This window comes from Terrapene carolina, unplaced genomic scaffold, assembly GCF_002925995.2.
Source record: "Terrapene carolina triunguis isolate 2854851 unplaced genomic scaffold, T_m_triunguis-2.0 Scaffold84, whole genome shotgun sequence".
Lineage (NCBI taxonomy): Eukaryota > Metazoa > Chordata > Testudines > Emydidae > Terrapene > Terrapene triunguis.
The window spans coordinates 2,410,442-2,427,553 of NW_020664435.1; the positions used below are offsets into that span (position 1 = coordinate 2,410,442).

Consider the following 17,112-nt stretch of genomic DNA (forward strand, 5'->3'; position numbering starts at 1 on the left):
ATGCTATTCAAGATGTGGGCATACCATGGATTTATATAGAGGCAATATGATATTTTCTGTCTTATTATCTATCCCTTTCTTAATGATTCCCAACATTCTGTTCACTTTTTTGACTGCCACTGCACATTGAGTGGATGTTTTCAGAGAACTATCCACAATGACTCCAAGATCCCTTTCTTGAGTGGTAACAGGTAATTTAGACCCCATCATTTTATATGTATAGTTGGGATTATGTTTTTCAATATGCATTACTTTGCATTTATCAACATTGAATTTTATCTGCCATTTTGTTGTCCAGTCACCCAGTTTTGTGAGGTCCTTTTGTAGCTCTTCGCAGTCTGCTTGGGACTTAACTATCTTGAGTATTTTTGTATCATCTGCCAATTTTGCCACCACACTGTTTACTCCCTTTTCCAGAGCATTTATGAATATGTTGAATAGGACTGGTCCCAATACAGACTCCTGGGGGACTTCACTATTTACCTCTCTCCATTCTGAAAACTGACCATTTATTCCTACCCTTTGTTTCCTATCTTTTAACCAGTTACCAATCCATGAGAGGACCTTCCCTCTTATCCCATGACAGCTTACTTTGCTTAAGAGCCTTTGATGAGGGACCTAAGTACACTATATCCACTGGATCCCCCTTGTCCACGTGCTTGTTGACCCCCTCAAAGAATTCTAATAGATTGGTGAGGCATGATTTCCCTTTACAAAAACCATGTTGACTCTTCCCCAACAATTTATGTTAATCTATGTGTATGACAATTTTTTCTTTACTGTAAAAATTTTCAATGATTGTTCTTTACTATAGTTTCAACCAGTTTGCCCGGTACTGACGTCAGGCTTACTGGCCTGTAATTACCGGGATCCCCTTTGGAGCCCTTTTTAAAAATTGGCGTCACATTAGCCATCTTCCAGTCATTTGGTAGAGAAGCTGATTTAAATGATAGGTTACAAACTACAAAACAAATTAGAAATGGTCTGGTATCTACAAGAAAACTCAATATCCCATTTCTGAGGATCTCTAACTAGTTATGCACAGTATCAATCTTTCTCTGTTCCTATCAACCCCCTCTTTTTGCAATGGCAGCATAACTTGTTCAGAACTATACAACTGGCTCCCTGTCAGGTTCTGCACTTTGCGATACCTCCAGCAAGGCTTGCAGACTGCAGAGGGGAATGTAGACCTTGTCTACAGTAGGAAATAGCACCATTTCAGCAAGCAGCTTCGCAAAACTGTGTTGACCAGGGTTTGTCGTTGTCTACACTTACAACTAAACCCTGGTTAGCACTGGTTCAGCTAAAGCCATTGCTAACAACTAATGGCTGAAATGGTGCTGCTTCTTATTATAGACAAGGGTCCTGATTCTCTACTGTCTTGCACCTTCTTCAGTAATCTACATTTGTGCAGAGTGGATATAAAACTCTATCAGATCAGATTGGTAGAGATTTAGGACTCGTCTACACAAAAGTTGCATTGGTTTAACTAAATCTGTTAGACCAGTGCAATAATAGTGAAACTGGAGCAGCTTTGTATGTAGACAAGATCTCATACTAACTTTTTCCAGTTTTGCTTCTTCTCCACACTACACAGCTGTAGGGAGCACAGGCAACATTGTGAATAGCAACCTATGTATAACAGAATCTTGCTTCTTCACAAAGATACTCTATCAAAGTAAAATAGTAAATGTGGGCTTGATTTTTACCACTGTTTTGCTCCAGGCCAGCTCTCATCCTGTTTCTTAAGACTGTACAATGACCAAGCATTTCCCTTTTCACTTGCTCCTCTGCAGCTCCTGAGGAAGAAGGAAAATGGGAGGATGTGTGGAAGGGTGAAAGAGTTATGCCAAACAGCCGTCATCAAGGCTGTCAAGCTGTGACAATATGAACAAGTGAGCTTTCAGAAAATTATGAGGGGCGTTGTAAATGTCTCTCTGAAGAGACATCCTCCATTACAAGATCCACCATTACAAGTGGGTGAAACAGTAAAAACTACCTTAAAAATAATCCAGAATGAGTGAAAGGGGGAGGGGCAGGGGAGAGGAAGGAGGTGACTGTCTCTTTCACAGGGAATGGGATTTGGCAGCTCAGCTGTCACAAGATATGTTTTTTTCAGAAAGGAATATTGATTTCTGTGAAAACAGGAGAGCAGAGAAACAGCAGTATCTCTCTACAGTTCTTTCCTACAGGATTCTTTTTTCATTATTATCATAATGTTCTTCCCCAGCACAAAGTGATGTATTTCCATTTCAGTCAGTCTTTTATGTGTTCTGTGATTTTCTGCAGTATCTATTTATTTAAAATTGTGCTTGCTGTGGTAGCCTCATTGGATACAGATATTGGTTTCATGAAGGTCCTAGGGGACAGTATTTACATAGATTATTCCAATATATTTCATTACCACACAATCAATCTAATACAGGACACCTAGTATAAAATAGCAGGTAACACTGAGCAGCCACAATTTTATTTCCACCATCTAAATGAATTACTTGTAAAAATGTATCTCTGGCATTTTAAAAGATTCTCCACTTTGTAAGAGGGGTAGGAAGCCACACTCCTGACTGAAATAGAGAACACCTCATTCAGAGAAGGAATCTTCCCTTCCTCCTTCAAACACGCAATAGTCCAACCAACATTGGAGAAACCCACCTTAGATACTTCAGTCCTAGGCAACTACTACCCAGTGTCAAACCTCTTATTCCTAAGCAAGCTGATAGAGAAGCTAGCAAAAGGCAAAATACAAGCTCATCTAACTGAAGCTAACATTCTAGACTGGGTTTAGTCTGTGTTCAGGACAGGACACAGAATCGAAACCTCATGGCACAGATGGATGATCTCTTCCATGGGTAGTGGGTGAACCCCACTTTGGGGAGGCTAGCCTGCTGGCCCTGCCCTTCTGCCCAAGGCCCCACCCCTGCCCACCAGAGCCCAGAGGGCCACCCCCCTGTGGCTGGAGGAGCCGCGAGCCCCCCCGCTGAGGCTGGAGCAACCCCGCCCCACCCACCCCAGCTGGTCCCCCCCAGCGCTGGATTGACCCCAGTGACAGGCCGAGCCATTGGTCCCCCCAGCGCTGGCCCGAGCCTCTGGCCCAATTCCCCCCCACGGCCAGTCTGACCCCTCTGGGCCTGCCTGAGTGCTGCCCCAGGCCACTGGCGGGCCCAAGCTCCAGGCCGCCAGCTGGAGCTGAGACCCCACCGGCTTCAGGGCAGATGGGGGGGGGGGAGGGCGGGGCCTCCCAGTGGAACATGGGCAGGGCCACGGCCTGGGTCAGGGGAGGCTTAGCCTTTGATACCCGCCACTCATGATCTCTTCCTGTCAACGGATAAAGGACAACCATTCTGGTCCTCCATTTGTCACTGTTGAGCATGAGATTCTGCTGTCTTGTCTGAGAGAGGTGGTAGGGGTAATGCACTAAAGTGGTTGGAGTGCTTTCTGGAGGGATGACCCCAATAAGTAATGATGGGAAACTGCACCTCCACCACTAGAGTCTCACCTGTGGAGTTCCACAAGGATCAATTCTCTCTCCAGTCCTTTTCACCATCTACATAAAACCATTAGGTGAACTGGTCAGGTGACATGTACTCAAGTGTCAGCAATATGCAGATGACACACAACTCTACCTATCCTTCACCACATTCAAGCACACGACTACCACTTATATGGCCCAGTGCTTGGATGAGATGAGCTCCTGAATGAGGAACAGCTGGTTGAAGCTAAACCCAAGCAAGACCGACGTGATGCTGGTGGGCAGAGGAAAGTATTCTGAAGAGCTTGCAGCTATGGTACAGTCTCTGTTCATTGAATATACATACCCACAATTGGTCAATTCAGTCTGTAGTCTAGGAGTACTCTTGGATTCCTCACTGACACCGAGCTCTGACATAGCAGCATCCATGAGTAATGCTTTCTACCATATCCACTTGGCTAGGAAATTCCATCCCATTCTGTTGGATGAAGACCTAGCCTCAATTATCCATACCTTTGTCACCTCTTAGCTGGATTACAGCAATGCAATATACCTGGGTTTGAAGATTTCAGTGCTTAGGAAATGCCAACTAATTCAGAGCTCTACAACGCATCTCCTCAGCAACACAGACTACCGTGAACATATCAAACCTGTCCTCTGCTCTCTATACTGACTTCCCATAGGATTTTGAATCAAGTTCATACTCTCAATCCTTATCTTTAAAGTTCTACCTAACCTGGGTCCAGGATACCTAAAACACTGTTTAAGATGAAAACTAGGGTTGACAACAATGCTACTGTGGCACAATGGAACTCTCAGTAATAAGAGTAAAACTCATCTGTGTGGGAAACAGAACTGTCTCTGGGGGTGGTCTAAGACCGTGGAATGAACGCCCCAAGAAACTAAGGACCATTGCAAACCTCACCACTTTCCATGCCAAGTGCAAGGCACATTTCTTTGATCTGTCCCTCTCTAAACACACAGCAGTGGGGATAAGTGTATGTGTGTGTATAGTGACAGCATTTGGGGTGCAATCCAGACTAGTGAGGGGTTGTGTTACCTCTTACCCTGTAACTCTGGGTGCCTCACAATAGAGCCCTGCATGGGACTATATTTTTAATCCCGCAACACCCACTCCTACCCACTCCCATATTGTTTCTTGTAATTTTTATCCCGCTCCCACCCGCAAAAACATTAGATCCCTCAAATCCCGCAAGAGAGACAGATATCCCCATGCTACTAAATAATTTTTTTTAAGAGTCAGTTAATATATTATATATATAAATGGAATTCAGACACAATTTTTACCAGTAAAAGACTAAAACAAATCTTGCTTAAACCATGTAAAAAAATACTTTAACTCCTGTTATAATAGACTTCAAATCTCTTTCTATCCCTCGCTTAAATTTAAGTATTAAAGCCTTTATTTTTTAAAAAAGAAAACCTTGCTTTACATTGCTAAAATTCTATTTATGGGAAACTGCTGTCATGTGTATATCACACGGAATGTCAAAACAAATTACAACACAATTATGGCTTAAATGATGAGGATGTTTTTTAACAATTATAAAAAATAAGTTGTTTAAAAAAACTATAATTTTTTAAACCGCGTAAGCACTGTTTTTAGAACTTTGAAACATACCATTCAAGATATTTATATGTCAGGATTATTATTGCTTTTTGAAAAACATTTAAAAGAAAACCTGCTCACAGCACTGACAGCAAGCTGATACTACAATGACAGTCTGTGATGTCTTAGAACAACAAAACCTGTGAGTATGAGTCTCTGACCTGACTTGAGCTGATGTAGTACACCAGATTCAGAGCAAGGGAGATAAACACATATCGGAAAGAGATGCTCAAACAAAATAATTAGCAATTTCTTGAATAGGCTACTTTTGATAAACTTAGTGTTTTTCCGCAAATTCCCACAGTCTGTTTTTTTGGCCCACCCGCAACAAAGTACATTTTACCAGCTCCCACTATTATGGCAGTGGGTCCTGCGGGACCTGCAGGATCCCAGTCCCGCTGCAGGGCTCTACCTCAGAATGCCTTGCTACTGTAACTCCCTGCCTGGGACACTCATAGTCAGCAACAAGCAGACAGGTCACACCCGGAGAGTATCTGTGTTTAACTGCTGCCCTAGTCCAGCAACTCTGACCCCAGCAGCCTGCTAGCAACACAACTGTCACGCTCTTTGGTTTCTACCAGCCTTGGTTACTACTTGCAGGGTGACTCCAGTACACTCCCACTCCCAGATTTTCCCAAAACCATGTGCTCTGTAATGTCCACCCTCTCCTGGACAGTTCAGAGAAATAATAATGTTTGTTCTTCTAAAAACCTAAAAGCACATCACAGATTATTAACTGGGGTAAATAAACCCTTCCATTTAAACACTGAGATGGTTTATAGTAAAAATAAAACAAAGTTATTAACAATAGGAAATAGGTTAAGTAATGCCAAGTAAAAAGAATAAAGTTAGAAATGGTTACAAGCAAATAAAAGTGAAAACGCATCTAACAGTTCAAAACGTACTCTAGCAAGCTACAGGCTTTGTTTAAGATGTTTTTCTCACCTATATTTAGTTCCCCGAGACTTCAACATGCCCCCCTCCCCTTGGTTAAATGATCCATCCTTCTTGGCTTGCAAGACCTCTGGCCTCTTGTGTCTGTCTACAATGGATGCCAAAGATGGCTTCTGTCTTTGCTTATATCTTCCAAAGTTCAATGACTTTATTTCAAGAGGCAGCATGCTTCTTGTGGGCTTCCCATTCCCTTATATGTAAATGGTGCTTCCATTGTTTTGATTCTGAAATGATTGTTTTGATGTTTAATTTACAGAGGAGACCTTCTCTCCTATCTGGGAGGGAACCTGTTTGGCCACAGACTTTAAAACATAATATCATTAAGTATCCATATTTCCTCATACAGTCTTAATATATACATTTCACAGTGATATTAATCACTGTGTGTCATTAGCTTTCAGAGAAGACCTCACTCTACATACTTTTATAATAGAGTAATATTGTATACCACCAGTTGATTCAATTGCTTATTGCTTGAGGTTCAACCCCACTGTCTTTATAGACCAGCAAACCTTTGAAATGGATTCTTCTAAGGGTTACCCCTCAAAGTTAAGTTTATTCAAGCTGTGAGAAAGGTAACATGGAGTCTGGTAGTAAAGGAAGCACCATGCTCTTTCCTCCCCCACTTGTGTTTTCTGAAATGTAAAATGTTGTTTCCTGACATCTCCTCCCGCTGATGTCTTGATGATCCTGTTTACTGCTTATATGTAACCTGAGGTAAACACAAATTCCTTTCTTTAGGATACTCTGTTTAACAGCTCCTTCTGACATATCTGGTTTACATACACTTTAGTCATAATTCAAGTATATGTTCAGAACTCTTAATGCTTACTGCGTACATACATCACACAACAGTATTAATGATCAATGAGTTATTAGTTTTCAAATGATACCGCACAAGGCATATTTTGTACAAAGATCAGTACAATTGTGTGTAGGGTGTGAATACAGGGAGTGCTTAGTGTCACATATATAAAGACACCACTACCAAAAAAAGACACTTCACTGCACACACTTCTCCCTCTGGGGAGACAATGAGGGTACGTCTACACTACGAGATTAATTCGAATTTAGATAATTCGAATTTGGGAAACAGATTGTATAAATTCGATTGTGCGCGGCCACACTAAGCACATTAATTCGGTTTTTAACCACATTAATTCGGTGGTGTGCGGCCACACTACCCCATTAACTTTAACCACATTAATTCGGTGGTGTGCGGCCACACTACCCCTAATTCGAATTAACAAAATCGATTTTGGTGCTACTCCGCTCGTCGGGGTGGAGTACAGAAATCGATTTTAAGCACCCTTTAATTCGAAGTAACTGGCTCCGTTGTGTGGACAGGTTAAGGATTAATTCGGATTAACGCAGCTAAATCCGAATTAAAGTCGTAGTGTAGACCAGGCCTGAGAGAACAAACAACACATGACAGATGTGTAGTCATGATGCCTAATTCACTGCTGGAAGGCACTCAGATACTACAGTTATGAGCGTAGTATAAAAACCTATATAGAAAAATGCCATCACAGCTGCAGACAGAGATAAACATAAGGTTGTAATATAGTTATTAAATGAAATGCAAATCATATTAAAATATTGTTGCTCCTTGCAATCCAAACAGTTAATCAATATTCAGAATTGGCGGGTTGTTTCTGTTAGCAGGAGAAATTGATGATAGAATAAGGTATTTATTTGATGCAATCCTGTTCATTTACAAAGGATGTACACAAAGTCCTTTTTTCCTTGTAGACAGTAGATATCAAACAACAGAAGAGCTTCTTAGCTCACCGTTCGAAGCCTCTTTCCAGCCAGCGCCCTGCCCCAAAAGCTCTCTCCCAGGGCTTTTTCTTAAGGTCGCACTGCAAGTGCTTTTCTTGCTGTTTCCTTGGTTGCTTCTTTCTGCCTATTCCCTGGTTGCTGCTTCTCTCTGGGCAGCTCTACACTACATAATTACTTTGGTATAACTATGTCGCCTAGGGGTGTGAAAAATCCACACCCCTGAGTGACATAGTTATACTGACCTAAGTGCTGGTGTAGACAGTGCTATGTCGGTGGGAGGGCTTCTCCCACTGACATAGCTACTGCCTCTCATGGAGGTGGATTAACTACACCGAAGGGAGAGCACTTTCCCGTCGGTGTAGAGCATCTTCATTAAAGCGCTACAGCAGCACAGCTGGGCCGATGCAGTGTTTTAAATGTAGACCAGCCTTCAGACAAACCTCCACTAAACAATGCCAAACTCCCTATGTTTATATTCAGTACCCAGCAAAACCGTTCCTCCCACATGGCTCTACTTTTGACCAGTCTGGTCTTGTGGGTCTGTGTTTTGGGTGGTGGCTCCTATTGTTTCAGTTATTTTACACCAAAAATCAGCGTAACTACTTGCATTTATCCTGAATGAAGGATGGCTATGATGTCCACCAGCTTCAACGATATTTCACCCAACCTCCCTCATAACAGTGTATAAGGGAATGGTCAGTCAGAGGTGGCGTTGCAGAGCATTGGAAAGCTATTGATAGGAACATTTGAGTATAAAAAATAAGCACACATTTTAATTCAATAGAAAAGCACAGGACAGAAATAGCTTTTTTGGAGGGAAAAGTGGAAAAATTATAAATATATTTCTGAAAAGGGAACTGTCACTTTTAAATAGGTTGGCATGTATGAATATATACACTAGGGTGGGGGTGAGGTGTATTGAACATTAATACATTATCCATTTTTTTTTATGCAAAAAAACCCCCCCAACCTTTTTATATCTGAGGAAATGGGGAAACTCAGGAAATATCCATGTTATTTATGAGGGTCTGATGAAAACTGGGAAATATCCCCCATATAAATTATATTTTCCCTTGCTCAAAGATGCTCATGACACTGAGAAAACCTGTATTCATTAAACCTCTTAATTAATTTAAGAATGTTTATTTACAAGAACATAAGAATGGCCATACTGGGTCAGACCAATGGTCTATCTAGCCCAGTGTCCTGTCTTCAGACAGTGGGCAGTGCCAGATGCTTCAGAGGGAATGAGCAGTCGAGTGATCCATCCTGTCACCCAGTCCCAGCTTCTGGCAGTCAGAGCTTTAAGGACACCCAGAGGATGGGGTTGCATCTCTGACCAGTTTGGCTAGTAGTCATTGATGGACCTCTCCTCCATGTAATTATCTATGCTTCTATACTTTGTTCTTTTTGCTGGCGTTCCATATTTCTATAAAACTAGGGGCAAAGAGGTGAGGAGGAATAATGGGTGGCTGTTTTGAGCACTATCACAGTGGATAATCAGTGGGCCAGCTGGGGAGAGCGCATTTTAAAAATTGTATGTTTTATGTCTTTCCCAGACTTCGTCATCTTAGAAGTAAGTGTGTTTTCTTCAGGACAGGCAGTGTGTTAAGTGTGTTACGTTTGGAGAATGTGTAGCACATTGTACATAGCAAATAACAATGACAATCATTCTGAATCAATGGGATGCGATTGGGGACTATGATTTAAAGAGGGGGGGATTATTTTCTAGATCTTGCCTTCTTCGTTGGCCTCTCCCATGACTAGCTTCTTAATAAGAAGTGTGGCCTGAGAACAGCTCACTCAGTGGACTTGTGGTGATAGAAAGGAAATGGCCTCCCCTCCCCCGCATCTCTCTCCCAGGGAGAGTGGGTAACAGCCCTAGGTGTGGTTAGGGTGCCCAGATGTTCCCATTTTATTGGGACAGTCCTGATAGTTGGGGCTTTGTCTTACATATGCACCTATTGCCTCCTGTCTCATTCCTGATTTTTCACACTTGCTATCTGGTCATCCTACGTCAGGTGTGTGGGATGCTGGTAGGGTGACCAGATGTCCCGATTTTATCGGGACAGTCCCGATTTTTGCGTCTTTTTCTTATATAGGTTTCTATTACCCCCAACCCCCGTCCTGATTTTTCACATTTGCTGTCTGGTCACCCTAGATGCTGGGTGACCCAGCCAGCCACCCGCTTGGGGCCCGCAAAAAATCCTCCCCATCCCTTGGATAATCCCGGACGCACGTGGGAGCGTTACTGTGAGTTCTGCGCCAGCCGCAGACTGCGCCCCACAGGCGGGTACCAGCCCCGCCCGCTCTTGGCCCCGCCCCCTTCTGAGCTCCTAACATCCGGGTACCTGTCAGCCGGCCGCGCCGCCGCCCGCTCTCTGTTCTCTCTCATTGAGGCGGACGGCAGGGAGCGCAGGGAAGATGGCGGCGGCGGGGCGAGCCGGCTCCTTCGGTTCCTCTTCCTCCTCGCCGGGGCTCGGCGCGGCCGCCGGCTTCACCGCCAGCAGTAACGCGGAGCTGCGGGCGGGGGGCGAGGAGGACGATGGGCAGAACCTCTGGTAACCGCCCAGCCCGCCGGGCCCCCGCCCCGCGAGAGCCTCCGCCCGGGGGGGGGGAACACGACACAGCTCCCTTCGCGGGGCCCCCTGTGAGGCCAAGTAACGAGGGGGGGCTGCTCTTGTCAGCGGCAGGCGCCCCCGGCCCCATCCCCCTAGTGCGCGCCCCCGCCCATCCCCGTGTCTGTGTGTTGGGGGTCTGGCCTGGCCCCTTCCTGACCGGGCTCTGTCTCCCCTCAGGTCCTGTATCCTCAGCGAGGTGTCCACACGCTCCAGGTCTAAACTGCCTTCGGGGAAAAACGTCCTGCTGCTGGGTAAGTCACCCTGGCTCCCGGGGAGGGCTCTGGGGCCGGGCGGCGCCCCAGTTGTGGGGAGGTGGGGCAGAGTTTACAGGTTGCCAGGGGCTGGGTTAGCGCCCCACGGAGCTGCTGCTGCTATTTGTTGGGCGGGGCAAGTCGTGCCCCACGTCTCGTAGCGCCTCCCCCCGTTGGGAGCTGGGGTTGCCCCCCTGAGGTGGCGGCTTTGGAGGAGGGTGGCGCTTGCCATCTGTCTTCCCTCTGGCGAGGGCGTGTTCCGCTGTGTCCGGGAGAGGCTCTCTCAGCATCTCCCTCATTCAGGCCGTCAGCACGGCTGGAGATTGTGGCCGGCCCGTGTCCATAACGCACAAAATCTGCGTCCAGAGCCCCTGCAGCGTCGGCGCTGCAGCTTCTTGTTAGCCGGGTGGGCGGGTAGAGGCTGTTTAGGGGACCCGGCTGGGTCCTGGCCACCATGTACAGGGCTTGTCAGCAGCATTATCATCATGATGTTGTGCAGCAGCAGCAGTGGCATCTCTCGCAGTGGAAGCGTCCAAACCCTGTCTTGCTTCTGGCTGTGCTTGGCACTTTCTGTGGCCTGAGGACGATCAGAGTTATGGGAGGGGGAGGGGGAGAACTAGAAGCTGTAAAGGTAAATAACATGCAATCATGCAAAATACAGAAAATTTATTGTGTGGGAAGGGACAGATAGCACTTCTTGACAGAAAAGCTATTAAACAGAGCCAAGAACAGACAACTTAAGCCTTAGGGGGTGCATTGATGAATTTCTTGACTATCTTCTCTTACAACATACTAATACAAATCAGTTTGCAGAGCTGAATTAGGAAACCATGTCTCAAGATCCTGGAAGAGGCAGCTCTTGTGGTCTCCAGTGAAGTGTGTGGAGAGTTTGTCATGCTTATCTATTGGTTAATGTCCCTCGAGAGAGTGATTGAGATTAGTTTATTCAAAAAGAAATCTGTGTCCTTTTTCTCCATCCCTGTATAAATTTAAGTGGGGGATTTAAGATGGCCAATATGGATGAAAATGCCATGTAAGGGTGAGGTGATATTCTAGTGGAACTGGTGTAGGTCTTATTAATTTTTAAACTTGTTTTTTTATTTTACATTGTGAAGTGGGATAGCGAGATTGATACTCCTTTTAACTGCCTCCTGTTCCTAGCTAGATTGTGGTTTTTGTCTCACATTTTCATGTATGAGATGACTGAAGTGGGTAGTTATCAGCATTTGTTTTGATGGTAAGCATCTTTTGAAAATTAAGTGGGCTGACTTATTCGTGCTGGACTGGGGAAATTTCTTTCCCGGTGTGGTCCTGGCTGCCAATATTACTCCTCCCCCCCTTTCCTTTATTCTCTTCCTCTTCTAGCCTTGGAGCAGTGGTTCTCAACCTTTTTTTTTTTGCGGATCACTTGAAAATTGATGAGGGTCTCGGCAGACCCCTTAATGATCTTTCCAAATGTTGTTTGTACTGTTAGCTAATTATTGTAAAGAGCTTTGGATAAAAGCGCTATATAAAAAAAAACTAACTTTTTTTGTTCTACAAATAAAAGCACACAGTAGTGTGCTTTTTAATATTAGTAGTCTTACCTTTCTAATGTGATGGATGTGCCCTCTCTCCCCCGCCGTGTCAGCCCCCGAGCTGGGCTGGGAAAGAGGGGGATCTCTCTCCCGCCACAGAGCTGAGTCTGGGAAGGAGGGCCATCTCTTCCCGACAGCTGCAGCCCTGGAGCTGGGGAAAGTTGCCTCTTTCTCTGGCCGCCGCAGTCCTGCACATCCCAAATTCCTCCCACCCTCTCTTCTCACCACATTGCCCCTTCCCACCTACCCCATATTTCCCCCAAGGCCACCGCCTTACATGTGTGTCTTCTCCAGGGTCCACCCACCTAATTAGTGGAGCCACACCTGGGCGGCTCCACTAATTAGGCAGGTGGCCTTTCAGTCTCTTGTGTGCGGCTGCCCAGGCACGCACCTTAGAGGGAACTATTTGCGGACCACCTGAATGGAGCTCACGGACCACTGGTGGTACACGGTCCACAGTTTGAGAACCTCTGCCTTAGAGCATATTGACCATCCGTTAAAGCAGTGGTCTTCAACCTTTTTACGCCTAAGATCACTTTTTGAATTTAAGGGCAACTCAGGATCTACCCCGCCCCTTCCCCAAAGCCCCACTCCACTCATCCACCCCCCTCTCTGTCACTCACCCTCACCGGACTGGTGTAGAGGGTTCGGGTTTGAGAGGGGGTGTGGGCTCTGGGCTGGGGTCAAGGGGTTTGCAGTGTGGGAGGGGGTTCTGAGCTGAGCCTGGGGTAGGGGGTTGGGATGCAGGAGGGGTGCAAGCTCTGGGAGGGAGTTTGGGTACAGGAGGGGGCTCTGGGCTGGGGCAGAGTGTTGGGGTGCAGGAGGGTGCTGGCTCTGGGAGGGGGAGTCAGGGCTGGGGCAGTGTTTGGGGTGCAGAAGAAAGTTCGGGGTGTTGGCTCTGGGAGGGGGGGTCAGGGCTGAGGCTTGGGGTGCATGAGGGGGTTTGGGGTGCTGGCTCTGGGTTTGGGGTTGGGGTGTGGCCTCCCGCTGGGCAGCACTTACCTCTGGTGGCTCCTGGTTGGTGGTATAGCGTGGCTGCCGCTAAGGCAGGCTCCCTGCCTACCCTGGCCCCTCGCCGATCCCGGAAGGGGCCAATGCACCCCTGCGTCCCCGGGGTGGGGACAGGCGGGCGGCGGGCAGCACATGGCTCCGCACGCTGTCCCTCTCTGCAAGCACTGCCCCCGCAGCTCCCATTGGCCACAGCTCCCCGTTCCCGGCCAATGGGAGCTGCGGGGGTGGTGCTTGCAGGCAGGAGCAGTGCGTGGTGGAAGACCCCTGCTCCCCAGGGCTGTGGGGCACGTTGGCCGCTTCCAGCAGTGGTGTGGGGCCGGGGCACGCAGAGAGCCTGTCTTAGCGGCAACCGCGCTGCGCTGCCAGAGATGGCGATCGACTGGGAGATCCTCTAGGAAGAATTTTTTTTTTAATAAGGATTTGGCGATTGTTGTTGTTGATCTTCATCATGTTATCTGTTAGCAGGATGCTTCCTAATGCATATAGCTAGCAAAAGTGGGAATGTGGAAATGGACCCAATAGATCAGAGACTAGGGCATACCTGACACTGATATCTCAATATCTGCATCCTGAAAGCTTCTAGAGGAGTGGCTGTTTAGATTGTCATCTCCTCTGCTCACTTTAGTATTGAAGGTAATAGGAGTGGTGAGGTTTGGCAGTATCGCCTCTGGAGTTTCTTGCTGATAGTGGCAGGAAAATTTATATTAGACTTATGATAAAAGGGAAGTCTTTTGTCCCTCCTAGTGTAATTTTTATATACACATTGAACTAACTTCTGGAATGTAGGAAGGGGCAACTAATATTTTTAGCAAGTTGTCATACAGATGAACTGCAACATGTTGAATATCATGTAGATGTCTGAGTTCAGATATTCCAACTAATATCTTTAAGTAAATTGTGAAGTGGATACAGTCAGTAGCATACAAAATTGTTCCAGTACGCACAAGGCAACTGATAGACTCCCTAACTTGTAAGGGAACAAACCAGCTGCTTCCTCTCTGCCCACCTATTTCTCTACATTCTCATAAAGTCTATCCAGCATATTGCCACTAAAATTCTCACCACCTGCTTTAACTATGTCAAATTCTTTGAAGCCATTCAATGAGTTCTGGTGCGTTCCATACTACGCTAAAAGACATTCCTAACTTCAGTGGCTAAACACCTTTGCTCATGTTTAAACTGAATCTAGTTTCCCCTTCTCCATGTATTTAGCTCTGCTTGACGTTCAGGATGAACAGTCTTAAGAACCAGTATTTTTTTTTTTTTTTTTTTAGCCTTGTTACCTCCACATTTTCTCTGAACCCCAAGCATCCCACTTTGCATGGCTAAACCATTTGAGTCTTTGAGAGTGAGACCCTGCTCCTGAGGAGTGGCTGCCAGGAGGTCTGGAGAGGGGAGGGGAGGGATCTCAAGCCTAGCTTCCACAGTCTCCAGCTAAGAATTTTACGTAACTGTAGCTAACTTATCTACTTACACTCTTCTGTTTTCATAGTGGGGAAGGAATGGGTATGGCCAATGCTGTATCTTCTCCTTCTTCAGCAAATAGTGTTTCCTCTGATGGAATTATTTCTGGATGACCTAGTGAGTAGCATTGCGCTTCAGAAGTCTAGTCTAAACTTGTAAAACTGTCACGAGAATGTACCATTCCAAGCTACAACATCTACTTGCCTGACCTTACTATGGTAATGAAAAACTAATGTGTTGTTCATCAAAATTTTCCTAGTCCAACAGATGAATAAAACTCTGCACGTGTGTTCTGATCACCTTTATCCATGGGTTGTTTTAAGCTGGTACTTGATAGCACTGTTCTGGCACTATTGATCATTGATCTCACTCTTTGTACTGTCTTGACTTAATTGATTTCTGTAGAATTTCAAGCTTCACTTTTAAATAAATAAATTAAATAAAAATAAAAACGTACCTCCCTCCCACCCCCAACAAAACCAAACTCCAAACATCCTTCCTTTTCCACATGGAAAGAAAACCTTCTGAATGTGAACCATGTGTAAGTCTGCAGATTGAAATAGTATCTCTGAGGTATCTCATTCATCTCAGTGAGGCATTAACCCTGAACCCTAACATTAAAGGAGAAATATAATAAGACTTAAAAGACCTAGAGTCATAGCCTATATTTAGTACTAGGTTTGAAAATTCCTCACCAGTGGCAAAATAAAAACTTTCCCTGACTAGTGCAAGAATTCCAAATCAATGAGTTTCCACAGAAATAAGGTTTTGTTTTTACCTTTGTGGCTGCAAAATTTACTTTCAGAATATGAATTGAGGCAGTTTTCTTAGGACTACTAAAAGACCGTTCCAGTCCCTCTTCTGCTAATAACTTTCCAAGCAGCAGATTTAAATTTTCCTCAATCCATTTCAGTGTTGTTGTTCAGAACTGTGTGAACAGTTATAAAATTACATAAATCATTTGTCACCTTTCTTCTGATTGACCAGTAGTGGGTATTGGAGCGAATACCCACTACTGGTCAAGCAGAAGAAAGGTGACAGCCATTTCTGGAGGCAGACTCAAAAGTGTGGAATGATGAATATATAGGGTTGTAGGTGGGGACAGTGGTGGATATCCCACACACATTAAGTAGGGCAGGAGAGTCCTTTCCTTCCAGCAGGGAATTTGGGGTGGAGATTGGATATTATATCTGACACATTTGAATAAGAGGCTGATACAAAAGAGAGCCCCAGAACAGGGTCTAGGGATATCATCAGGGCAGATCCCAAAGGGGGGACATAGCCTGCTTGCAGATTGATCACAAACCAGATTGAGGTGGTTTGGCTGAATATTCAGTTTATGTTCATCATTGACTATCTTATTGCATTGTTCGAACATTCAGGTACTAATTTTATATTTGCCAGCAATATGCAGAGTATTGGAATGGCCATTTCACAAGGTTTTATTGGTCATCTTTGTTTCAGTGGCAGAGAAACTTTTGGCTGTTTCATCTGTAAGGACAATTGACCAGATTGTCTCAAGTGGTTGGCTGCATGATGTGACTGTACCAACCTTGAAGGGCAGGGTCTAGGGATTGTTTCCTAATAAAAATACCAACATCCTCTGATGGACCCCTCCCCCCTATCTTTTCATATTGGCCTCTAGTTATTGGATGCCCCCTCTTCAACCCTAAGTAACATCTTTACTGCTGTTGATTGATTTCATAGAAACATCCAGGTATTCTAGAATTGTGGGTAGAGCTTAATTGCAGTAATATTGTTCTTTCCCAATATGACCTGCTTACTTTATATCATGTAGTACTTTAAAAATAGAAACATAGATCTTTTAGCCCTTCTCTCAAGAGCATTATTTTTAATAACTTTAAAAAACTTCTAAAAACAGCTCAAATAATACATTAAAGAAAGATACATTCAATACAGTGAACTTAAATTATTTGAAAAAATGTTACTTACTTTGCCTTACAAGACAGTAAAGTTGTTTAACTTATTTGTTAAATTCTATTTAGGTTCAGTGTAACCTATATATTTAGAATTTACATGATATGGTGATGGTTTTTATAGAAGTGCCCAAGATTAATCAAAATTATGGATTTTATTCTTTGACTTCTTACAAGTAGTTGATGAAACACTAAATTTGGCTCATTAACTTTGTGCTTCGTGAAAGGCCTTTTTCAGTGGCGTGTGTAGTTTATCTGAAATCCATTGTATCGCTGACTGTAGGCTGTAGAAATTTAAATAGTGGCTTTATTGTTTCACCAGTGCAGGGCTATTTGGGTAGAGTGTTATATTTTAATTATTCTTTAAAATAGTTGTAGTTCACATAACCTGAGGCTCAAGAAGATGGAGACTT

General features: G+C 44.7%; 1 protein-coding gene across 1 annotated transcript in view; it reads left to right on the forward strand.

Annotated features, from left to right (window-relative positions):
* The first annotated feature begins 10,201 nt into the window (after positions 1-10,201).
* Positions 10,202-17,112, forward strand: part of DYNC1LI1 (dynein cytoplasmic 1 light intermediate chain 1) — a 60,542-nt gene continuing 53,631 nt past the window's right edge. Inside the window, exons 1-2 of the mRNA XM_024214338.2 lie at positions 10,202-10,399; positions 10,637-10,710. Of these exons, the coding sequence (XP_024070106.1) occupies positions 10,263-10,399; positions 10,637-10,710 (211 nt within the window). The 5' untranslated portion in view covers positions 10,202-10,262. The remainder of the gene's footprint in view (positions 10,400-10,636; positions 10,711-17,112) is intronic.